This window comes from Passer montanus, unplaced genomic scaffold (assembly GCF_014805655.1).
Source record: "Passer montanus isolate IOZ18808 unplaced genomic scaffold, ASM1480565v1 scaffold6, whole genome shotgun sequence".
Classification (NCBI taxonomy): Eukaryota; Metazoa; Chordata; class Aves; order Passeriformes; family Passeridae; genus Passer; species Passer montanus.
Window position 1 is genome coordinate 4517756 of NW_024371037.1, and position 26436 is coordinate 4544191.

Consider the following 26436-nt stretch of genomic DNA (forward strand, 5'->3'; position numbering starts at 1 on the left):
CTATCTCGCTTGTCCCGTTATCTCACCAAATTCATGGTTGTCACTGGCTGCTGAGGGACTCATGTCTTCCTAAGTTAATTCTCTCATTTCAGTACTCTTCATAGCTTTTTTATAATTGTTAATTGGGCTGCTAGGAACTTTGATCTAGGAGTAATAATCATATGTGACTCTGCTGTTTCAGCAAGGTATAGGCATATAGAAAAATAGTATTTGACCAATCTTTGCAAGTGTTCTGCTGCCATATGTAATTGGCATGCCCTTCCTATAGATAAGCACACTCTTAATTAATAGCTTAAGAAGATAGTGTTTGTCATCACTTTAGTGCAGAACTGTTGTAGTTGCAGTTGTGCTTTAGAGCAACTCTAGAATAGACTGAAAAAAGAAAATGTAGAAAAACCATTTTGGTAAATATGTATAATAGTTCCAGTTTTTTCAATACAGTTTTGTTCCATTTTGAAGTGGACTGCTTTTCACATGTTTACTTTTTTTCTGGAAAAATCAAGGGGGAATATTTAAAGAAAAACAGTGGAACTTGTATTTTTTATTTATGCATTATGTAGAATTTTCCCCATAGGAAAGCAGCCTGATCATTATTCCTTAGAAAGTTTGTGGCATGGTGCTATATTTTTCATTGAGGAAAGCTTCCAGAAGCCACATTTTGGGTGTTGTGAAATATAGATGGTAGATGGGAGGTGAGGGTGAGAGCTGCCATATGTTGTATTGGTCTGATGGTTGCTGGCCTGGATTTGCTCTTGCTGAGGCCAGGTCTCTAACAGAGAGCTTCAGAGGAACAGGTGTGGTCTCAAGTGTTCTCAGATTGTGAGCCCAAATCTTGTTACACTTTATATGCCAGGTGCCATTGTCTAAAGTAGCATAGAAGGCTCTCTGTTCAGGAGAGAGCAAAGACCAAAGGTGTTCCTCATAAGCAGCACAGAAGCATAACCTACACAGAGAAGGAAAGAAGTTAATTTAGCATGCATCTGCTGAGCCTGTCACCCTGAGGCTGAAGTATGAGCACTGCCCAGGTCTATTTATTAAATAAATGATTCCTGAAAATCCAGAAACCATGCTGACTTTTTCAGACTTTCAATGAAAGAGGCAGTAGGTGAGATCAGTATGCAACGACAGGGTTTCAATATGGGGTAGTAAAAGCCCTCATATCTTGGAAAAATTAATTTTGTAGTCTTACACATTGGCTACTTATTTATAGCTTGAAATTAGTTTTTTTATAGATATGTTCCTTTCTCTTCATCTTTCTTTTCTCAGGTGAACCTAGAAAATATATCCCAGCTGTTGTAGTTGGTGTTGTTGGCATGGGTCACGTACCTGGGATTGAAAAGAACTGGAATTCTGACTTAAAGATCCAGGAAATAATGAGGTAAGAGTTGTGCTTTCCTACATGTTGACTTAACAGCTTCCTTTGCTAAAAACCAGCAGTTTCTTTGGAGTTTTTTTGGTTGATTGTCACAGCTTGAAGAAGCATCTCTACTGTCATCCCTGCCCTGTCAGCTTGCTGACTTGCTGTGCAGTGCTTGCAGATTGTGCTGACAGCAAAGAAAAAGAAAATATCAAAGAAAAAAATAGTTGAATATGGAGGGAAGTAGAGATGAGACTATGCCCTTTTTTGGAAAGAAAATTAATTGGTCCTCATTTAAGTCTTCAAAATGAAAATTCAAATGAGGGCTGTTGAAGATGGTGAAAACAGAACAAGGCTTTTAGTCTAACTTAGGTAAATATAAATCATTGTATTTAAAGCTTTTGTTTTGTCAGGACACTGCTGGCTCTGGCACACTTACTGTCACAGTTGCTCATACCCCATTTTAAGTGGGTATCTAAGTAGTCACTTATTTTAATGTGTATGCCTAACTAATTATGAGCTGTTTTAAGCCATGTATCTGGTGAACTCTTGCTTCCAAGGACCTATTAAAGTAGATGTATATACTTTGTAAAAGACAGAATTGAAGAATCAAAGCATTCAGACTATGTGTATCCCATAAAGCCACAAAGGTCAAGACTTCATAAATACAGGAGAGATTATAATACAACCTAGTAGTATTGGTATGTGGTGCTTTAGGATTATGGAGTCTTTCAGATATTCATACGTTCCTTATCACATCTGTTTATTGTGTTTATGTAACCACCTCACCTATCTCTTTCATATCTCAGGATATGAAAATCAGAAAAGACTGACATCCACATAAATGTTATATTTGGACATCTAAAATATGATTTAGAGAGACTTTTGTTGTCTGGATTCAAGAATGCAAAGTATAGAAGCTCTGCCTAGCTGTTTATAACTATCTTTCAAGGCTAAGCATCACTGGAGTCACAAACTAGATGTCCATTTTCCTCTGCACCCTCACAAATAACCTGTGTAGTTGTGTGGTGGCTGTTGATTGCATCATTGAGAACACAGAACTGAATAGCCCAAAGACCAAGTGTATGTCTTCAAGCCTGCATAGAAGGCCTTTCTCATCAAAGTTTGGGCTCTGACTTGATTGTCTTTACCATGCCAGTGCCATAACTGAGCAGAAGAGTTGCCAGTATCTTTCACAAGACATTAATATTGCATTAACTTGATTTTCTGAAATAATATAAGCAAATGACATTCATAAGAGTGCTATATTTGCAACTTATTTTTCTTTAAACTTTTTTTCCCTTCCTGCTGTTACACTGCAGTTGCAGAGCAGAGTTAGGGCTTTCTTTTGTGTGTTTAGTGTTCATCACTGCTCTAAGGTGGCAAGTTTTTAAGACTTTCACAGGTATTTAGTTAAATTTTAGAAGTTGGAATGTGAACTTGAAAATTTTCTGGATAAAAACATACATATATTTCTAATTTTTAAGTTCATGCATTGAACCTGACTCCAAGCAGACCTTACTGTCTGCCACAGACTATTTTGAGCTGGAAGGGATGTACAAGGATCATCAAGTCCAACTCCTAAGGGAATGGCCCATACAGGGATTGAACCCATGGCCTGGGCATTATTAGCACTGTGCTCTGATCAGCTGTTATTGTTTTTTTCAAATTGTGGTGAGGTATTAGAATTGAGAAAGAATAGCTGGAGAAAGGTAGAAGAACATGTAAAGAGATGCCTTTACACCATTCTTGGATCAATACATACACTTTTTTCAAACTCTCCTGTATATTGCTGTAATGTGCAAAGTCTTACCTGTGATAACTTTTCCCTAGTTTGAGCACATGGATCTAAACTCAGTCTAGTTGTATCCTAATCTCAGCCCATTTAACCTGGTTTGAGAGTACCCAGTGTTTTTGTACTACTGTAACTGATTACTTCTGAGTACATTAGAAACTTTTTCTGGATATAAATAAGTGATAACTTGAAGCTCCTTTGAAACAATATATGGAAACCTCTGAGTTGCCTGTGAGAGGATTATGAGTTGCCGTGGGTGCAGAGCCTGTTAGTGAGGGTGCAGGGCTGCACGTGCACGGGACTGTGCTCTCAAAGTGAACTTTACAGGGAAGGTAATATTTACTGTTTGCTTCATATGCCCACAGTGAGACTGCTTGAATGTTGGGGGCTAGACCTGGTGTCCCTGTTGTCCTCTGCCCTCCTGGTTCAGGTGGCAGTTTCAAGCCCTACATACAATTAAATGACAATAAAAATTAATAAACACTAAGAAAGCCCTTTCTACAAATGCTGCTCTTAATGGTTAGGAACCTTTACTTGTCCATCAACCTGCCAAAATAACTAAGTCAATATTCAGACTTTTTGAAAAATACTACAAGAGAATATTGAGATTTTCACAGAGCTGCTTGGACTGTAGGGCTTGAACATGAGAGACTACATTGTTCGTTCATGATGCATCTGTTACCTGAAAATTTCCTGCTCTATGGGGAGGAAGGGGAGAAAAGATCCCTTTTTTTTTTTTATTGAAAAATGCCTACTGTTTCCAGCTAGGCAAATATTAATATTGTTTTCTATTTTTTGTTTCAGTGTGCCTCCTCCATCAGCTTCAAGTAAGATTTTCAAATTCGTTTTAAAAGCAACAGTTTTTGGACTGCTGGGATACAGCTGCTACCGAATAGGGCACAGGACAGTTCAGTTTGTTCTCTCAATGCCAGCAACACAGAGCTATCTTCAGAGGCTGACAGAGGTGCCTCAGCAGTGAACAACGAGTAGAGGCTCTGTGTGAAGAAGGTGGCTGAGGAACGGGTGACGGAGGCAACGCATGAACTGGACTGAAGGATGAGGATTCTAGTCAGAGCTGATTGATGCTGAGCAACACTCAATCACTATATAATAAAAGATTTGATACTAAAGTTACACCAGCTACGATCTAATTAATAGTTTTGATTCTTGATAGGTGTGTTGCATGAAACCAGATGATTCCAGATTGAGGTAAAATAAATGTGTATGCAAATATATATATATTATATATGCATACTATATACATGTACACTATATATATGCATTATATATAATATATATATATATAACTGATGATGTAGTACAGGCAGCTTAAAGGGTGTGTGTTCATGGCTCCTTTTTCAGAGGAAAGAACAACACAAAGTAACCTAATCAGCTGCATCTCCTCTGAAGTTCAGGGACACTTGAGTGATTCTTTGCTTTTTTCCTTAGGTATAATAATACCAAGTGTTCATTTCTGGTGCCAGACACTTTTACACATAATTTAAAAGGACATCTTCTCAATGTGTGTTTTATACCTAAAACATTTAGGCTTTTTTAAACTTAAGAGCTTTCCAGAAATTTCAGAATTGTACAGGCTGTCATACGTACATGGCTCAAATTTTTTACAAGCCTTACTGAAGAACAGGAATGTTGCCTTTAGATTGCATCCCTTGTTACCACCACCAGTTGAATTGTCTTTCTCCTGCATAGAGAAGGTATAGCCACCCCATCAGAATGCAGTGTGGTTTGTGTCAGATGTTTACAGGACACTCTGTTCCTTTAGATTAGCTTATTTAAACTGTATTATTTAGCCAAATCCTGCTGGTTCCAGTATTGTAAATTTAAGAGACTAGAACTACTGTACAATTTACTTTTGTTTCTCAGACCTTTCATATTTGGCATAAAAAGCCTGGAATTAACCTGCCCCTTTTTTTTGCTACATGAAAATATTTTATTTATCAATGTAATTTCTTGGTGGATGAATATTTTAATCTATTTAATGGGAAAGCAGTGTTCAATTTAGTTTTTCAACCAAATGTAGCATTTTATTTCCATTACCTGCTATTTATATGCAGAATTATGGGTACTACAGCCTGCTGTCACTTTGTTTTTAAATATCTGGAACACTCATCCATCATCAATCTTTCTTTCTTTTTATTTTTTAATCCTAGATTCATATTTCATTGGAATTTTTTGGTACCTTCCCTTTTTATAGGATTGTCAGTGATGGTAAAATGCCCTTGGCAATCAGCTAGTCCTAGTTCAACAACACAGATAACATTGTCATATCAAGGTTAACCCAATGTATTTGAATGGAAAAGTCCCATTTGCTCCTCAGTCTTATATACAGCCACTTGCTCACTGCTTAAAGTGAGGCTCTTACCTGTATTAATTTATTTTGGGAATGAAAGATGGGAACCAGTATGTGAGGCAGGAGGAGAAAAAGGTGACGTTGTGTTTTGTGTTTCATTGTTTTTTTCAGTTGGTTCAATAAAATCTAGAAACCACTTTTAATAGGGTATATTTCCAAAGGTTTGTGTTGGAAATAGTTCCATACAGTCTTTTGTTTGCTAAATGTATCTATCTTCTCTACAGTGTAGTCTTTTTTGAGCTTTTAAATTTAAGGTTCTGATGCTCCTCTCTGTGATGGCATTGACTTGGCTGGGAGCTGGTCTGTCCATGCAACCTGACGCTTTTCTGCCTTGCTCTTTGGAAATTGTACGAGTTCCAGTGCAGCACATTATTAAACTGCATGTTTATCTTAAACCTTACTGCATCTAACCTGATTCTGCAGAGCTCTTAAGGTGATGCTAGGTGCTCTTCTGGGTCTGGGCCTTACAGGTGTCCAGGGAATAAACCTTAGCAAATGAGAATGACAGCAATTCATGCTTCTAGGAAATACAGAAAACAGTGGGGGCAGGTCCTTTTATTTTCTATTTATTAGTGCTTAAGAAACCACCAGCCGTCTCTAGCAAGAGGAGAAGCAGCATTTGTAAACAATTTAGAGAAGAGTAGAGTAACTGCCTAAATTTTGATTCCTGTTTTTTAAAAACATTTAATGTATTGTTTACAATTAAGCGGTCCTATTTGAATAATTCTATTACATTTTGTGTACATTTTTAAAAGATGAAAGCAAAAGCTTAAGCTCACTCTTCTCCTGTCTTTACTGACATACCAAAATGTTGTTCTGTTGGTTATTTTCTTGAGAATATTTAGCTGGTAGAATTAAATATATGGATATTTTGCTTTAAGTTGTCTACAGATTTTTAAAGTATCTGCAGGTATTTTAAAAGCTCTGTAGATCTTTGATATCTGTGCTCAGGTAATTTTACACAAACAAAAACAAATCTAAGGTAAATTTTAGATAGGAGCCTTAATCTTGGGTGGGACTAATGCTAAATGATTGTCATGGAGCATTCTTGTAGACTTGATGTTTTATGCTTTTTAGCCAAAAGTGATTACCATCTAAGGTGTCCATTTGTTATTCAGTTATACTCTCCAGTCAGTACTTTAAGTCCACTGTTTCAATCTTCAATCTTTCCTTTCTTTTTTTTTTTTCTTTTTTTTTCTTTTCTTTTCTTTTTTTTTTTTTTTTTTACAAAACGTATCAGCAGATTCTTCAGAGAGCCTCTTGGAGAATTTGCAATTTGTCTTCCCACTGTTGCAAATTGGCAGATCATATGCATGCACTGTTTATTCAGTGGCACTGGAAAATGATGAATTTGCAGAACTAACAATTCTATGAATCCATACACAGATTCTTGATGTTGTGTATTCAATGTGTTGTACTGTTTATATAACATAATCTGTGTTTTAGGTCCATTCTTTTCTGTTCTAGTCAGTTCTTTCACTGTCAGCAGCATCCTGTAAAATTTAAGTATATGTTGAATTGTCCCAGCCCCGCCTCAACCTTATGAAGCCATATTGTATTTTTTTGGTGACATGTACATCTGTTTTATGCATTTGTACATGTGATGTAAATTTGAAGTATTTTTAACAATGTGTGCCTTTAAAGTGATTTAAAGTAAACAGCAGTAAGTTCTATATATAAAAAATAAAATATTTTAACCACCATTTATGTTGAAGGTATTTATTTTCCTAATTAACCAGTATTTTTATTAAGAGCAAACACTGGTTAGCTAGATCTAGTACAGGATAATTCCACCATCTAACACATTTTCCTGCAGAACATCAGTTGAACTAATTACCTTCTGCTGAGGGGCATCTGAGTGTAGTACTGGAGCAGGGGAACTAGTTTCTCTACCTACCACATGTTACTGGAAAAGGATGAGTTTTTTCCTGTCCAACTGAACACACAGGGAAACTGTCTGCTCAATGTGAGATCCTAAATTCAGAATTCAGAGTTAGGCATGGTGAGTTGATTTTGTTGTTGCTTTTCTTTTCATGTCTCCAGTGCTCAGTTTTGCAAGGAGCTGACAGCTGTAGTCCCAGTCCAGCAGAGCACTCCAATATTGGCTTTACATCAGTCATTTGTACTTGAAGTGCTGTCCTTCATGTGGGAAATAAAGATCCTTTAAGTGCAAAAGATGGTGAATAGTGGCAAAGAGCTTTTTTTTTTTTCAAATTGGCACAGGTAAATCAATATGACCATTATTTTAAAAAAATACATTAATACAAAGTCCCTGTATTCATATATATAAGCTGTATTCCATACAGACAATGTATCATCTGTGTGTACCCTTTGTCAACCATGGTCCATATTTTTTGATAGTGTGTAAATCAAAACACAGCCCTTTTTTCCTTGATCAGGCAAAGTTCCCTCCAGTTGCAATTGGAGCTGTGGCTGCAAAGAATTGCTGGTAAAACCATTTAGGTGGAAGAAGAAACTGAGGCTACTGTAGTGCTGTGCTGTCCCTGGAGTGGCAGAGGAGGCTGCACAGCAGCTCTGCTCTGGAGCAGTGCTGGGGCAGACAGGCTCAGGTGGCACCTGGCAGCCGCCTGCCTTGCCAGTGTATCGTTCACCAGCATGGCATTGCACACTGCTGGCCCATGTCACGTTTGAGGTGTCTTTTCTATACCAAATACTGAACAAAATCAGAAAATTGATTTTTTGAAGTGGATTAAAATGTCTGTGTTTCCACTGGAAGCTGTATTTCTGTGTGTGTTGTAAAACATCTGAAAAAGTGACAAACGTATCAAGTTACCTCAAAGTGCCAGGCAGTCAGAGCTACACGTGGAAAAGAAACATCACTTTGTCACTTGTGTAACTCTTAAGATGCTCATGTATGTATTTCCCTGTTTCTTTTTAAAACTGAAATAAATTTTAATTTTAGACTTGTGTTTTGAGACTGACATTTTTGTAAGATGTGGGAGCTTTTAAGTATTGGCAGGAGAAGGGTTACTCATGTGGGTCTGACTGATGGACAGACTTCAGCAGGGGGCCGAGCCCATGCTGTGGAAAGGTGTTGCCACATTTTTCTTCACAGAGAAAAGCAAGATGAAATTCTTCCCAAGGATTTCTGAGATTCACATTCTCTGAACCTCAGAAAAAGGGAAAACAGAGTTCTTATCACTCGCTGTGCCTGTGTTGTGCCAAAGTAGAATGCAATATGGAGATTGTTTATCCAAAGTGAGGATGTTTTGTTCCCTTGGCCTATTAGGGCCAAGAGTGTGTGTTTGTCAGGACTGTCTGCTGACAGTCATGGGAGAATCAGGAGATGAGTGCAATTCTGTGCAGTTGTGTGCAGAGTGAGTGCATGGCAGATTCAGTTTAGATGAAATGTATATATAGTATAGTATAATAAAGTAATTCATTAGCCTTCTGATAAGATGGAGTCCTCATCATTCTCTCCCCTTCATCTGGGGCACCCTTGCTTCGGAAGAAATGCACATGGAAGACATCAAGCACAGGACAAAAGTCACTCCAAAGAAATCAGTCTACTGACTCTTCAGGTGAAAAAATGCACCGCTGTGTATATCCTCACACCAGCAGGTCTCGTGTGTGTATGGGAGGATCCCAGGAACAGCTGAAGCAGCTGTCCTGTTCAGCTGCTCCCAGCTGAAGAATCTGGCTGGGGGTTGGTTGTGTAGTTATCCCTTCCATCACTTGCCTTGTGCCTGCTGCAGAGTGGAGCTTTCTACATTCCAGGGAGGCTCTTACCCTCGCTCCCAGCAGAGAAAAGGCTGGGAGCTGGGGGAATGTGTGCTCTTTTCCATAACAAGCCCTTGTCCTTTGAGTCCTGCCACCTGACCTGGCTCTGGCTCCTCCGCGGTAGCTCCCTGCTGGGGGTGACTGTGCTGCAAAGTCAGCAAGCGCTTTTGCTTGGAGGTTTTGTCTCTTGGTTTGTGTAGTATGACACGGAAAAGTTCTAGTGATGATAAGGGCAAGGGGAAAGATGCACACAGCTACTTTCACACTTGACTTATCCAAGATACTTGGTACTTGTGTATCATGACTAATATGTGAAGGAAAGTGGGAAAAACTTATCCCAGCTAGGTGACATTCTTTCAGTGGTAAGATGTCCCTGATTCTGGATACAGAGATTATTTACAAACTGGACAAAGTAATGAAAAGTAATATTTGATTAGAGCTGGCTGGTTATCACTGTAATGTGTCTCTCCAGCAACTAAGCTGCACACCTGCTTTTTCCAGGGCCTGCGGGAGAGCTGTGTGGGCAAGCTCGGCAAAGCTGCTCAGGTTTGTACAAGTGCAACAGGGTGTGCATCACCTGCCGCTGTGCAGCTGCTCTCCCTCTCCCTGCTGCCATCACCTGTTATGGCTACACCCCGACCCTTTAGAGCAGAGACTCACAGTTGAGTTTAGCTGGAAAGTACAAGTAATAGTAATAATTTAGCGCCATCTAATGTCTGCAGATGGTTTACCTGCTATGTCCGGGTTTGAGTGGAGGCGTGCACTGGACCCTGCAGAGAAACAAAGTGTGCGCACCTTGGAGGAGTTTGGTCTTGACCCACCACTGAGGTAGCTGCTATTGACTGAAATAACACAGAACAGGAGCATTCTGTATAAGTTCTGACTTGCGGCACACATTCGTTTATCCTTTTTCTTCCTGTGGGTCCCCCCGTGAGCTGCCGGCTGCCCTGCTCCGCCGGGGGCCGGTTTTACCCGCGGGGCCGAGCCGCGCTCCAGCTCTCCGGGCGGGCTGTCCCATGGGCGGGCTGTCCCATGGGCGGGACCCGCGGGGCCGGGCCCCGCTCCCGCTCTCTCTCTGTCCCATGGGCGGGACCCGCGGGGCCGGGCCGCGCTCCCGCTCTCTCTCTGCCCCATGGGCGGGACCCGCGGCGGCGCCGCCCCCGGCCCGGGCGCATGGCCTCGGTGCTGCGCAGGGCCGCTCGCTTCGCCCGGCGGCTGCTGCGGGCGGCCTCGGGCCCGGCCATGCAGCAGCCCGAGGGCGGTGGGGGCTGGCTGGGCGCGCTGCGCTTCGACAACCTGGCTCTGCGCTCGCTGCCCGTGGACGCCTCGGAGAAGAGCGGCCCGCGGACCGTGCCCGGCGCCTGCTTCGCTCGGGTGCGGCCCAGCCCGCTGCAGAACCCGCGGCTCGTGGCCATGTCGCTGCCGGCGCTGGCGCTGCTGGGGCTGGAGGCGCCCGCGGCCGACCCGGCGGCGATGGAGGCCGAGGCCGCGCTGTTCTTCAGCGGGAACCGGGTGCCGGCGGGCGCGGAGCCCGCGGCGCACTGCTACTGCGGCCACCAGTTCGGCAGCTTCGCGGGGCAGCTGGGCGACGGCGCCGCCATGTACCTGGGCGAGGTGCTGGGCCCGCGGGGCGAGCGCTGGGAGATCCAGCTCAAGGGCGCCGGCATCACCCCCTTCTCCCGGTAAGGCCCGGGGGGACGGGGCCGCGGCAGCGCCCGCTGCCCCGCGCGCGGCTCGGGCGCTGTGAGGGGAGGACGGGGACGGACTCGCTTCGCGTTAGCGAGGGGCTGGTACCGTGCTGAGGATCGTTCCCTGAGGCAAAGGTCATCTCTTAAGCCCTCGTGGTTGTTTGTTTTTTGTTTAAATTTGGTAGCAGCCAGCGTAATGCTTAAATGCCAGAGCAGGAGGTGGCAAAGTTTTCCACTGGAAAACAAGAGTGTAACTGCATCTCACTGCATCCTTCAGGTGGCATATTACTGTCCCTGGTTGTCCTGCAGGGATAGCCCTGGTAATCCCTGCGGTTTCCCCCTGTGGCAGGATGCAAACCATGGTGACAGAGAGGAGAGCAGTGTGTAATTGCTGCCCACACAGATGGTGTTTGAATGTGGGCGTTTTGGTCCTGCTGGTCCTTCTTCCCACTCTTCCCAGCTGTGGGAGGGAATAGTGGAAAAGTCCCCAGAATGGCATACTGACCAAATCCCTGCAAGGGATGATTTGAAGGTCCTGCTGGTCCTTCTTCCCACTCTTCCCAGCTGTGGGAGGGAATAGTGGAAAAGTCCCCAGAATGGCATACTGACCAAATCCCGGCAAGGGATGGGTATCCCTTTAACCATGTTAATCTTTAAATACTTTACATATTTCAGGTTATTTTTCCCACTTGCATTTTCTGTTCCAGCCCTACGGTCTCTGTAGCACCTTAGTTTCATGTATGTGGTCCTGTGAAGGCCTTGTCCAGGTCTTGCAAGGGATGGGTATCTGCATTAGTCATGTTAACCTTTAAGTACTTTAAATATTTCAGGTAATTTTTCCCACTTGCATTTCCCGTATTTTCTGTTCCAGCCCTACGGTCTCTGTGGCACCTTAGTTTCATGTATGTGGTCCTGTGAAGGCCTTGTCCAGGTCTGTGAGGGTTAAGGAAATCTCAGTGAAAATCCCAGATACAGTGGTGGCTTTGTAGATCTGCCCTGGGCAGCTCTCCTGCTGGCCTGTGGCTTTGGAAGTGCTGGGAGTGTGGGCTGAGAACCACCTCTGTCTGTTCCATTTGCTTAATATCTATTAAATAAGCTAGTTTGTTATCTGTTTAGATGTTTGGGTTTGTTTTTTTTTTTACTGCAGCTGTTGTGCATGCTCATATTTAGGACCCCATTTCCAGATTGCTTTCCCAGAAAGATTCAAAATAATATTTTTCATCATATTTCATTTAATTAAGAGGAAACCATTGACTTGATATACAATAAAATAGCTATAGCTGTCCAAATTAAAAAAAAAATAATTAAAAGACTGTTGCATCAATACAACAAACATAGTTAATGATTAGAAGGGATATGTGTACCTGGAAGGTTTATTCTGTTGTGTGTGCTCTTCATTGCAAGTTGTTGTGTCCATGTAATTGAACTTCAGCAGAAGTTTGAAGGTCCAGCTTCTCACATCTGCCACTACCTTTTTTGTGGGACTATGGACAGAGTGTGTTACTTCTAGGCTTTTATTTCTCTGCTGCTACAGAGGAGACAGGAGTTCCTGCCTTTCTGGGCTAACAGCCGTCCATGTCTCCTTGGTGCAGACAAGCTGATGGTCGGAAGGTGCTGCGGTCGAGCATCCGGGAGTTCCTGTGCAGCGAGGCCATGTTCCACCTGGGAATACCAACCACACGGGCTGGCACCTGCGTCACATCCGACTCCAAAGTCGTTCGGGACGTATTTTATGATGGAAACCCAAAAAATGAAAGGTGTACAGTTGTTCTGAGAATAGCCTCTACATTTATAAGGTAGAAGCCTGTTTTGTTGATAGTTTTTGGTTTTTTTTGTTTTGTTTTGTTTTATTTTGTTGATCGTTTTGTTTTGTTTTATTTTTCCTGTAAAACTAAGCAGACTTTTAAACTGTATTTCCCTAACAGTACACACTGTTTGTTTCTTGTTCTGGAGGCTTGGAACTTCTTTTGCTGGGCTGTAGGAAGCTGCTTTTCTTGTTCAGCAGATGGGATGGGCTGCTGTCTTTGCACTGAGACAAATAAATACTAGAGATGCTGGCCTGGTAGAAAGAGGTAATAAGTTCTCCAGACTTAGGAGAAGATATTTTTCATGTTTATTCCTGTACAGAATACATTATTGGTTTTTTATAGTAGTAGTAATAGTGGTGGATTATACCTTGATCCTTAATTCCAGTTCTAATGTAGTTCTGTGAAAGTTTGGGTGTACTGTCCCTTTCTGAGAAGCGTAGGAGGTTCTTGCTCCAGCAGAAGCTATTAGGCATTTCAGGAAGTTGCATTGCTTCCTCTAAGGTTACAGAATATTAGAGGAAGGTGAGGTATGAGGAACATGTGAGGTATGAGGAATATGTATGTGTATATTTGTGTGCATTCCTGTGTGTTTACATATCTGGTATGCTTGATGTACAGTCTAGTATTTAAAATAAGTCCAACTTCTACATATTTGCAGGATAAAAATTTTTCAGTAGAAGGAGTTATAAGAAATTTTAATGAGCTGGTGTTCAGTACTGACAGGGTTGATCAGTTTAGTTACATGAGGATGTAGGAGCTTCCTTTCACCAAGTCACTGGGCCTCACCATGTTCAGTGTAGGAATCTTGCAGGTCTTTTCTCTCAGTCACCCGAAGAATTTATGTTAAGAGATGATGTGCTGTTATTGCAACAACAGTAAATGTTTTTATTGCATGCAATATCAAATTATAGTATCAGATAATTCTCAAACATATTTTTATTTTGAAACAGATTTGGCTCTTTTGAAATTTTTAAGCCCCCTGATGAATACACAGGACGCAAGGGTCCCAGCGTGAACCGAAATGACATTCGAATACAGATGCTTGATTATGTGATCAGCACTTTCTACCCAGAAATCCAGGAGGCTTATTCAGACAACACTGTTCAGAGGAATGCTGCTTTCTTCAAAGAGGTAAGGAAGATCAGATTCTCTTCATAAATCCCTACCAGTCGTCTTTAGGAAGTCCATCTGTGAGCACAAGTGACTGGAGTCAGTTAGTTCTTTGTATCACTCAATTGTCTGAACTCTTCTTTGAGGAAAGCACTCTTAGTGGACCCTGTTTATTGATGAAAGTACTGTTGATATTGATCTAACCAGTGAAAACAGTGTAACCTTCCTAATGGTAAATCATGATCTCCCTGCTTTGGGGGAGCTTCTAAAGGCTTGTCTCAATTTTCTGGGCTTGTCTTAGACTGGGAGAGGGAGTTCTGGCTCTTACTTTCAGATGATGAGTTGATGGTGCTGAGATATTACTGGCAAGGCATTGTTTTGTAAAATACTGAGATGCTGAGTCTCATTTTCCAAATTACAAACAGGAATGTTGTCTGCAAATCAGTTTAACTTCAAACTTTAGAACTGAAATGTTTCAAGGCAGTTGAGCACTTTTATAACTAGCCAGCAAGCAGAGTAATTAAAAAATACCAGTGTTGAATACTTGACTAGTCTATCTGAAAGCTGTTGTGGTGCTTTGAAACCTGAAACTATCTGTATAGACTGAGGGAATGACTGCAGCATGATGGATGCACTTTCAAAAGACCAGTAAGAGGTCAATAGCCAGACTTGAGAGCTGATATTCCACAGTTTGGTTTCGTGCCCTTTTTTTTTCTTTACCACAACCTGTGCATACTTGCAGTAATTCTGCAAGGCAAGCTATGGCTTGTTTCACCACTATGTTCCAAAGAATTTAACTCTGCTGGACAAGTCCTTTGTGTGGGAGCAATTTGGTTTGATGAGGAGAGCTGTGGCTTGTCACTCTCTGTTGTGTTTAGCTGTGTAGCTGATGGCATGTTTGCTTCCTGATGGCAGAAAAGTCATGGGACTTGGGGATCTTTGTGGATGTGTGTGTGTACCCAGTCCTGCTTCTTCCTTGCTTCTTCCTTGCTTCTTTGCAACACTTTTCCTGGCCCAGTTACTACTGGTTTCTTTCTCCTTCCCCCCACACATATTCCTAGCATCCTTTTCTTGTTTCCCCAGATCCATTTTCTGTTTGTTGTGCTCCTCGTGCCACTGCCTGTCCACACTCCATGTCTGTGCTACCATTGCCTCCTCATGTTTTCTCTCTCATCCTTAGTGGAGACTTTCCAGGCTTTCCTCTGCCTGAAAATCACCCCAGTCCTTTTTTAATTAAACAAACACACCCATTTGCAGGGAACTGCTGTCACTTCAATTCTATCTTGTTTTATCATTCTTTCTGCACTGTGGAGGAAATGGAGAAAAAAGTACAGGTGATTGCACATCACAGCACTGTCTAGAAAGCAGATATTATTGGCCGTACTTCTCAAACAATTTGTAGCTGCTGTTTAAATTCAAATGAGCATGTCCTTCAGCAACAGTCTCATTTATATATACACACACCATACTTGCCTTCTATTTTGGCTAGCTGTAGAAAAATATTGATCAAAAATAAAGGTCACAGAGAATGCAAAGTGGCACCCAAGCTTGAGTTGTTTTTGGGCACTCTCATCAGGGGGATTTCTTTTTACCAGAGCCCTGGTGGAGTGCAATGCATTCATACAAGGACTGCCTTACCACTGGAGTGCTTTCATCCCACCCCTGGTGGCCAGGATTTTTTCAGTTTTAAATTCTACATTTTCCTGGCACAGAGCCATTGTGCAGGGTGTGCCTCTCTCACTGGGTCATGGCCTAGGTAATCAGTTTTGGACACATGTAGCTGGCTGCTGGCTTCCAGCCCCATGAATCAGCGTTCAGGGAAAATGTGTAAAGTACCTACCATGAGAATGTTGGAAAAATTAGAAGTGTGGGATCTCAAGGCTGTGTTCCATACATCATTTGTGGTTTTCACTGCCTGTCAGGGCAGGATTTGTCTAATTTTATTTCTTTACTTGACTGCATGTGTTTTTTTTTAAAAAGGTAGAAAAATTTTGGATTTGAACACAAAGGCATAGAAGCATCTAATTAAACAATTTGTAGATTGCTTTTTGAACCTTAATGAAATATACTTACACCGCATCATGGAGCAAATAGTTGTTGAATTTTTGTGCATTGTTAGCTATTTGGGAAGAAGAATGATTTTATCTATGAAAATAATTTGATTTAAAATTTTAGTGAATGGCTATGCGGAATTTTTACTTAGAGCAATTTAGTAAAGTATTTGCAACTAGTTTTATTTAAAAATCATGTTAGCTTCATGACTTTTAGATTTTTAGTGTTATAGTTGACAGGTGTGTTAATGTATTTAAATAACTAGGACTGCTTTAAAATATTACACTATTTATTTAAAGGATGGGGCACATGCAGTGATTTTAGTCAATTCCATACAAATAGTTCCATACAAATAGTTCTCAGTTCAGCAGTGGAAAATTACTGATGAAAATGCATTCGGTGAAGAATTGCATTTAAATAAAATCATCGTTCTTGCAATACTTTTATTTAAACTTGTAGCCTAATTTCCACTCTCAGAACATGGAGAGAAATGCTTATCAGTGCTAAAACCTGTTTGCATGGAATAGTTTTTTGTGTCAGCCCTTTAACCTCCCTCACCCCTACATACGAGGTAAACCAAAAGACTACACTTGCTTATGTGATTTCCTGCCTTTAGTTACTCTTTAAAATTAATAATAGGTAAAAGAATATATTTGTATAATGACTGCACTAGTGTGCAAGCCTGACGTCAAGCAGTTTACATTGTTTCAGTGTCCTGTCCCCAGAGCATTTGAAAGCTGTTCAATCGACTGGCAAGTCAAGCATGGAAGGAGAGAAGTGGATGCAAGAGGAGATGGGAGGCAGGGAAACAGGGGAGCTACTGACAGGAGGAGAGAGGCAAACTGTCCTTAAGATGTTTGTGTCCATGGCATACTGCCAGAATCTGCTTCTACTGAAGCTGTAGAAACATCAGTTCAGACTAGGAAATACATGAATGTATTGGAAATACATGAATGTATTGGAAATACATTGTTGTGGTGGCAAATGAACACCATGTCCTTTCTTTCAGATCACCAAGCGGACAGCGAGGCTGGTTGCAGAGTGGCAGTGTGTGGGGTTTTGCCATGGCGTGCTGAATACAGACAACATGAGTATTGTTGGGCTCACCATTGATTATGGCCCTTTTGGGTTTATGGACAGGTCAGTGTGGCATCATTGTTTGGAATGTACATATATTGTTCTTGCTGTGTAGGACAATCCTGGTGTTCGTGGTTGCTTTAATATTTTAACTCTAAAGTAGACTTTTGAATTTACCTTCATGGCAAAGGAGATCAGGGTAGTTCTAGTTGCCCTGAAATTCTTCTTGTCAATGTACTTTAAACTGTTCACAGCATCTCTAGCTGTTAGACTATTCTTGTAGCCTGTGGCTTTGGGAAAAGAATCAAGGAGTGTTTCCTTTCAAATTTTGTAGTTCCTAGAGCAGACTACAATAATAAAAGTACTATTTCTCACAGTATTGGTGTCCAGATGAGCAGAAGAAAGCTAACAGTTTCTTCTCTTGTAGGTATGACCCTGAGCACGTGTGCAATGGTTCTGATAATACAGGGCGCTATGCTTACAACAAACAGCCAGAGATTTGCAAGTGGAACCTGGGGAAACTTGCTGAAGCTTTAGTTCCAGAGCTGCCCTTGGAAATAAGCCAGCTCATTCTGGAAGAGGAATATGATGCAGAATTTGAGAAACACTATTTGCAGAAGATGAGAAAAAAACTAGGCCTAATCCAACTGGAATTAGAAGAAGATAGTAAGCTGGTGTCTGATCTGCTTGAAACCATGCATCTCACAGGTTGGTGAACAGCACAGAAGGTGCTTATTTAATAGCCTATCAGAATCTATTATCAAATCAAAATACAATTTATATCTCGACCTTAAAAGAAAATAGCCTTGTGCTACTACATTGTTATTTGGGAGAAGAACAGAAGGCTGAAAGTAATTACCTTATTGTGAACTGTGGAGTAGTTGTTGCCTTATGCAACTGACATTTGCACCCTCACTGAAAGAACAGTTTATTTGCCTCTTCAGAATGGTGACCTGTACTGCTGAGGGAGGAGGAAGGAAGGAGGTATGGGAACTGCTTTCCTGCTGCTTTGTTAGTTGCATTACTGATAAAATTTTTTTTTTTTTCAGCTGGAGACTTCACAAATATTTTTTACTTGCTGAGTTCATTCTCAGTAGACATTGATCCTTCAAAATTTGAAGGTTTCTTAGAAGACCTTACAAGTCAGTGTGCTTCTGTGGAAGAACTGAAAGTTGTTTTTAAACCACAGATGGATCCAAGGTATTACTCTGCTTAAATGCTTTTGGTTTTTGCTTTTAGTTTCATTATAACCATTATGAACTCTGCATGGTATATAATATTTCACTGATTTTAAGATTAGAAATGTCACTGTTAAGTAGATGCACTATGGTACACAGCAGTGACTTTCAGCAGTTGGCTCTTGAGTTAAAGTTGTCTGAGCTTTTGCTTGGTCTTTTTTTTTTGTTTCCTTCCCTGTTTCTGCTGACTTGAGGAAATGAGATTGCCAAATAATGAAGTGATTTGGAAGTATTTTAGAGAAGAAATGAGTTTTTTAGCTACAATGCTACTGTGTTCTGCTAGTGTAGTGTCAGCAGAAAGTCCCTTTCAACTGTCAAAGTTCTGGCCTAAGGATAACCTTGAGGTGGTGTAGTCCATGCCCCATTTGTTCTGCAGTCCAGCTACTCTGAGCATGGAAAAATAATAACTCATGTTCATCTGCTGTTTATAACAGTGGCTGCAACAGTTTTTCAGTTTTTGGAGATGGGGGAGAAAAAAAGAAAAAGGTTTTTTGGATATACTTCTCTCCCTCCCCCCCAGCCTTGTTTAGTAAGTGCTCCATGAAGGTAATGAACCTACCAAATTTTTCAGCTTTTGCTGTGTGTTGATAGCACAATACAGAGATAGCTTGTGTGGTAGAGATGGGATAGTATTTTTTAAATACTGCATTCAGGACTAGAGAAAAATGAAAAGTAGCTGTAAGTCATCATCATAGGGATCATTTTGGAGGGGAATAGTACTGTATTAAAGTGAGTGCATGACTGATTTCTGTTTTAATCGCAGCACTTGGATATCATAGATCTAGGCATGTCAGATGTGTGCATCAGGTCTGGATAGTACTTTATATAAACTCAGAAATCAAAGCACCTGGCTAATCTCTGCTGACTAAAAATATAAAAGGAAACTAGGAAAATACAACTTGATATAATGAGTTGTCTCTTTTGAAGCCGGAAGAAATGTTTTGTTTTGTCCTTTGCTTAAAACTGCATTCACAGAGAAAATAAAAATGCTGCAGCTCTTTGGGTTTTTATTTTACTTTATGCTATGCTGTAGTTACTAATTCAGGAAAAATAAAAGCTGGCATAGTATTGCAAAATAAGGTGGAGCTATTGTACAGCACCAGCTAACACAGTGAAATATTAAAAGATGCAATCCTAGTCAAAGTTGCAGCAAAATAGTCTGGATATTGTTTGGAATTTATTACCAGAAAGCAGTTCTCAGTCTGTGATTTAGACCGGCTAACTAAAAAAACCAAGCACAGTGTTGTCTCATGCAACTTAAATGAAGTATTTTCCCCATATCATTTAGGTTTTTATTAGTACTTGCAAAATTAGTAGGTATTAAAGAAAAAAAACCCCAAACAACAAAACCTGTGAATTCTATATTATCTTGATATCTAAATAAGATCAAAAATTTTTAAGCAAATTCCTTTTGAAGTTCAAAGGGAATATTGATGAAAATTGTGCAACTAAACCAGTAATTTTAAAAATCTGCTGTCTGCACTTTATATACCACAGAAATATGAATTAAACACACTGAAGAAGGGAGAAGAAACAGTGAAATTAGGATCATTTATAATAAAAGTTGTTTTGTTAATTATGAATTTCTGTTACTTAACCTCTCTAGTGAAATCCCAGTTTGTTGTGAATGTTTTTGTATCTACTTTGATTGCAAAGAGATGGTTCTTGACAAGCAGCTGAACTTTAGTATCTAACATGTTTGTTCTTTTTGTTCCCAGACAACTGTCAATGATGCTGATGCTGGCTCAGTCTAATCCTCAGCTGTTAGCATTAATTGGAACAAAAGCTAATATAAATAAGGAACTGGAACGCATTGAGCAGTTCTCTAAGCTGCAGCAGTTAACAGCAGATGATTTACTTAGCAGAAATAAAAGACACTGGAAGGAATGGCTGGAGAAATACAGGTAAGGTTTCTCAGTATTGATAGCACTATTATATTTCTGCATTTTGAGAACAATGTGCATGTCTCACAAAAGACACCCTGTCTCAAATGTAGATTAGGAGGGTGGGGAGGGGATGCAACTGAAGAATATTGTCTACTGCCATGGTCAGTGTCTTTGTTGCTCTGAAAGTTCATGGACATCTTTTTACTTTGTTTACTAAATTTTGAGGTAGTGTGAAGATGTAGAAATCGCTCAAATCTAGTATGAAAAGTGGTTCAGCAATGTTGATGCTGATTCTGACATAGACTAATTCCAGTTGTGAACTTTTAAGTGCTCAGTTACTACAACTGACTGACCTCTAAGCATTCTATCCTTTGAAGTTTTTTTCCAATAGAAAAGTCTATGTGTTAATACAGAAAGCAAGTATTCTTAATCAAAGAGTAAAAATAGAAATCATGGCCAGGAAAAACAAATGTCCAGACTGTTCTAAAGCCTAAAAACTTAAGTGTTAGCAGATTTTTTTTGTAAAGAAAACCCCTGAATAGAGGTTTAATTTTTTGTGCTGTGTGGATTAGGGCAGGTCTTTCCTCACCTGTCTGCCTGTGATCTTGTTCTCCTGCAGGGCTGAGAGCTTTAGCAAATATTACTGATAGGTACTTCAAACTGCCTCTGCTGTATTGCATCCTCGTGCTTTTACCAGAACAGCAAAAGCTTTAACCAATAAACAGTATAGAAATACTTGAAAGACAAGACCTGAATGTGTCAATCATTGCAGAGCAGTGCAGAAAATACCATATCCTGTGTCTTGATCTGACTTTGGAGAACAGAAAAGCTGTGCTGTGCCACTTCCTCAAGCTGTGTCAGGATCTGCTGACTGTCCCTAATACTGCTTCTAAACTAAGTGGTGTTTTCTAGTCTGTTGTCATGCTGCATTTTATAAACTAAGAGCATTATAGATGGTGTAGTATTTTTTAAGAACTGCAAATGAAGTATCTCAAAACAAGAAAATGTATCAACTTCTGCATGTGGTTCTTGGTACAAAACAGTTGCTGCTTAATTTCAGAGTCCGTTTGCAGAAAGAAATAGAAAGCGTTGGTAATGCTGATGCCTGGAACACTGAGCGTGTCAAGGTCATGAATTCAAACAATCCCAAATATATCTTGAGGAATTACATTGCCCAGAATGCCATAGAAGCAGCTGAAAATGGGGATTTCTCAGAGGTATGCTATTATTGCTCTCTCTCTCTCTGTTTCTCTCTAGGCTTGTGTGGATGTGTGTTGTCAATGACTGACATTATACCAGGCAAAATTTAGTCTGGAATCTTGGGCAGTAAGGGGATTGGGAATTCACTGTTCAGGAGATCTCCATTGCTTTTATTTTATAACTGTAATTTTAAGGACTGTAGTACAAATAATGGACTCAAAACTCTGAATGTGAACTTCACCAGCTCTTGTAGGCTGACCTCAGGACAAGGCATGTACACTGCTTTTACTGTCCTGAGAGTGGCTTGGAAGGCAGTTGAGGATTAATTTATACTTGTTCCTTTTTGGAAAATGTTATCTTTTAAAGTTTACAGCTTTCACCTGTAGACTTCAGCATCTGAAACATTACATGCACAGTATGGGAAAATTAATTTATTTTGATAAATTAGATAAGAATTTGTATTTAATATTTGCATTTCAAGTTATTTCAGCCCGAGTCCCATATACATACAAACTCAGCCAGATACAATTTTACAGTTTGCATCTTATGTATATTGCTCATCTGTTCAAATTTGGCTTGTCTGGAGTTCATGTATTTAATACAATACACTTGCTCATTATTTGGCATGAGGTTCTTCTCCATATCGTTTTGCCTTCACTTTCTAAATTCTTAACAAACATGCTGTGTTTTCACTCTAGGTAAGAAATGTACTGAAACTTTTAGAACATCCATTCCAAGAAGCAGAAGGTTTCCAGGAGGTAAAGGAGGAGGCAGAAGAGGAGGGAGCAGCTGCTACAGCAGCTGTTTGTTCTCAAGAGACCAGAAGCAAACAATCCTATTGCAGCAAACCTCCGCTGTGGGCTTCGGAGCTCTGCGTTACGTGATCTTCCTAACTGCCTTGTTTTGTTTTTTGCTGTGAACTGAAGACTCTGATCCTCCTTCAGCAGTGAAGAATTCAACAAGGCAAACTTCAAAGTGCTATTAAGTTATTGAAACAACACTACATTTGGATGCATCTTCAGCAGTCTTCAGCTGTGCTTAATTTGAAGCAATTGTGGATCATTGGAACAAACCAGTGAGAATCAACAGACTATACACATCAGTAATCTAAATGTTTTAAGGCCAAAAGTTTTTCCTTTATCCTCACTACATTGCAGGGAAAAAACAAGATTTTATGTTGAAGCAGGCTGAACTTCAGTCATCGAAATGGAGTTGTTGTTATGTGAAGACAAAACCAGCAAGTCAGGAATCTGATCTGGTTTTGTCAGATGTCTTAACTAATAGTACTTCTTGTATTTATTTACTGCTTTCTTTATGCAGAAACTTTAGTCCTCTTTAATGGAGGAACAGATTCAGAGTTGCTTGTTTGAAGCTATGTTTCATTTAATTAAGTAGTTCATTTCTTGTGAACCTGCAGATTGGTATTTAATCATTATCTATTTTCTGAGAATGTGTGCAGGCTAGAATTTGGGGAGCAGTTGAATTTTTTTTTAAGAGCAGAATTAAGGGAGGTTACATACATCTGCACTTGAAAACTTGGTGGTGAAGTTTTTTCAGGTTCAGTATGTTTGCACACAGCACCCATAAATATCTGCTAAAATCAGGAGTGCAGTTTGTAATCCAATTGCCTTGGGCAGGATCCATAAGCCAAATTAGCTTGAGCCTTAAACTACCCCAGTGCTCAAATCTGGGTTGTGTATTTATTTCTGTGCTCCTAACAGAGTCTGCCTGTTTGAGAAGTGTGCAGGTGAGGTACCTGCTCATCATGCAGGTCAGTGGGGTGCTTCCATTCCTTCTCTACTCTTGCACCATTTAGTTTGTTTCCATGTCCTTGAAAATCTTCAAGCTGGAAGTTGGCCATGTAGGAGCGTGCTGTTTGAGCTTGGGTAAAAGATGATGGAGGATGTGGGAGGAGAAGAGGAGCTGACTTGCTCGCAAGTTACTTAAAATGCTTCAGTTGAGGTTTCAGGGGAAGGTTGGTTGCCATTATTGTCACATCATCAAAGTTGTTCTGTAGTTGTTACTTTGCTTTCTGAGTTCCTTTTTGAAGGACTGTTACTAGTTCAGACACCTGAAAGGTTTGGTGTAATGCAAAGGCTTCTCTTTCCAAAGAGATCACTGTTTCACACTGTGATTTACGTGTCCTCCAGGAAATTCTTCTGCTACCCCCATGCAAACTTGTCACCAATTTGGGTTGAATTATGGTTCTTTAAGTCTTCCTCAGTATGAGCTGTCAGCAGACAGGGGGAACAGCTGGACTGATGCTTATCCATCTGCACTAATAGTCAGTTTGTCCTCCTCACTGTCACAGGACATAGGGCATGCTTTGAATGTAAGCATTTATTCTGTCTTGGAGCTGGAGGAACTGATTTGTCATAAACTATGATCTCTGACAAGCACAGCACTTTCTGTGTGATTTTGGAGTCCTTAAAGAAAAGGACAAACTAGGTGTATTACCTAGCCCATGGAAGAATGATTGGTGTAGTTGAAAGAGGCCTGCTGGGAATAATCCATTTTTGTGGGAATTTGAAACTTTCATTTAGGATTATCCCTCCTTTAAATTTGGGTTACTGAAACCAAACCACTTAATGGAAACTTTAGCAGAAAGTCAGTGCTGGGTAAACAAGACTGCATCAGGGAGGGAAAGTGTGTCTGCAGTTTGAAATACACTTGAGACATCCCCTTGCAGAACCTGTGGTCTCTTACAGTGTGCCTGGTCCACAAGGGAATAACAGAATGGGGAAAAGTTGCTCCAAACTGATCAACATAACTGTGCTGATTCTGTTTTTCAGTTTATATCTTTTCTTTTGGGACACAGAGGGGAACAGAGTTTTAGAGGAGCTCTGTCCAAGCTTTTTCTTTACCAGAATGGTGTAAAAAGTAATGGTTCTTAACCATGCCTGAAGTATCAAGTCTTTTTAACAGCATTCTAACAATAATCATTTGTGGGGGTTGAGTAGGTCTCTATTAATAGTGATACAGAGAAGGAGAATAATATAACTGTGTGGACATCCAACAATTTGGATTAACTACCAAATTATTGTGCACCTATATTGCCAAAATCACAGAAAGAGATACTTTGGAATAATTTACAAGCAATTATCTTATCTTTAAAAGGGAAAATGAATGTTACAGTGAGAACTGCAAACGCATTTGCTGCTAAATATTCTTTGGTTACATGTTGATCAAGTGCAAGAGGTCTGGCAGGGTTGGAATGATTAATGCAGCCCCTTGGTGTGCCACTCAGTGAAGTTGTATGTCTAACAGATGTTCACCAACAGTAGAAACTCTGAAGGTTTTCACACGTTCCAGCTGCACTGACACCCAACTGCTCGGTTCCCCAGGGCATGCAGTAGTATCAGTGCTTTGTGTTTGAAGAAGCATGATGCTCCAGAGCCAAGTGGAATGCTTGTGCTGTTCCAGCACTCTCATTTCAGCAGGTGGGTCGTAGTTTGATCTCTGATGATAGTGAGTTTTTTCTGTTCTTGTTCCTGGAGCAGTGTGGAAGCAGGAGGTGGAGCAGCAGCATGATTAGGCCAATTTTTGTCCAGATGAGAATGTTATCACTTAGTTCTTCAGAGAGAAGGGAGTGCAGCTTAGAGCATTTGGGAATCTAAATATTGAATCATAATTTGCTTCCTGATTTTTACTGCTTGTATTTGTAATAGGTTCTGAAAATAATATTTATTACTGGTCAAATATTCTGCTTACATAAAACCCATGGAGTTGTGCTCAAAATGAAGTGGTGACTCTTTCTATCAAAAGCTTTCTGTGGAAATACTTGATTAGACTTAATCCTGTGGCTATACCATATATCCTAAAGTATTTTCACATAAAATCAAGTGGTACCTACCCAGATTACAAAACTGAAATGAGAACCTATTGGAGATGGGTCTCTGGATAGTCTCACATGATAGTGGGACTCTCCTCATGACTTGGTAAGATATCAGCTCTTATTTTGGAATGTTGTGTGGGTTTGGGGGCTTTTTGGTTTGTTTCTGGGTTGGGTTTGTTGGTTGTTTTTTTCCAAATAAGTGCTACAGATTGATTATTTTATAAAAATCAATTAAAATTGCAATTTTAATATTTTTGTTAATGCCTATTTCCTGAAATTTTTACTGTTAGCAATACTGATCACAGATGTGTACCAACGGGAGGGTTTCACTATGGTGTCACATCCAGTGTATGATCACAGTCTGAATTTTAAACAATGCTGCCACTTCCTTGGTTACATGGTTACATCTTGTCATTTGGCTTTATGCTTCCTGTGTTGACAGTGGGAGGTTTTCAGTGTGCAGGGCAGTTCTCAGTTCCTCTCACCTGTATACAAATGTTGCACTTGGTCCTGCCACTTCCCCTTAGCACCTCTGTTTTCCCTCACCCTAGAAAGAAACAATTCTGCAATTTTTTTCCCTAAAACTTCCCAGTTGGAATGTCCATAGTCTAAATCTTATTTGGCAGACCAACTTAAAAACACTTGAACATTTGAAGGAAGGAAATAAGCAATGAATGATAAACATCAAATAAATAATTTAGAATCAGATAAAAATATTTCTCTTTTTTTTAACCTTTAAATGCTATTAGGTTGCTTTGCTATTGATTTTGTTGATTTGGGTTGTTTTTTTGTTCTGTTTTGGTTTTTTTTAAATTTGTATTCAACACTTTAAAAAATAAGGAAATTTGCAAATAATTGCAAATAAAGGGCTGGAGTTATCTAAGCTCAGTTGATGGGAGCTCTAACCCTGTAGCTATGCAATTCATTTGCCAAGATAGAAGCACATGAAGGCATCCCTTTGCTGACTCCTTGCACCAATGACTGGAACCAGCACTCCCTGACATCAAGAAACTGCCCTAATTTCAAACACTCTCCAGGATGGCTTCCACTGCACAAGGCTATGTTTGCATCCTAGCTTTAGGACTGTTGTGTTGATGCCTCTTTTCCACCACTGTTCACCACTGGGATTGGACCCAGTGTAGGGCCAGCAGTAAGATCCCAAACATCAGATACTGCTCCCAAAGATGCTGGGTGGGAAGTCCAGTGGCTTCAGGACAAGACATCAGTCTGCACCAGAAGCCAAGCCTGCACATACACACCCAGTCCTGTACATTCCTG

General features: G+C 40.4%; 2 protein-coding genes across 5 annotated transcripts in view; both read left to right on the forward strand.

Annotated features, from left to right (window-relative positions):
* TRABD (TraB domain containing) overlaps window positions 1–8389 on the forward strand; it is a 31788-nt gene extending 23399 nt beyond the window's left edge. For all 4 annotated transcript variants that reach the window (XM_039726916.1, XM_039726918.1, XM_039726917.1 and 1 more), the window contains 2 exons: window positions 1267–1378; window positions 3957–8389. In XM_039726916.1, coding sequence (XP_039582850.1) covers window positions 1267–1378; window positions 3957–4131 — 287 coding nt within the window. In that variant the 3' untranslated portion in view covers window positions 4132–8389. The remainder of the gene's footprint in view (window positions 1–1266; window positions 1379–3956) is intronic.
* A 2020-nt stretch (window positions 8390–10409) lies between these two features.
* SELENOO (selenoprotein O) lies at window positions 10410–25872 on the forward strand. Its single transcript, XM_039726789.1, has 9 exons — window positions 10410–10946; window positions 12545–12748; window positions 13711–13891; window positions 16932–17062; window positions 17427–17707; window positions 18049–18199; window positions 19956–20141; window positions 21184–21340; window positions 22022–25872. Exons 1-9 carry the CDS (start codon window positions 10438–10440, stop codon window positions 22214–22216), a joined length of 1995 nt encoding a protein of 664 aa, XP_039582723.1. The 5' UTR covers window positions 10410–10437; the 3' UTR covers window positions 22217–25872.
* Window positions 25873–26436: the final 564 nt, after the last annotated feature.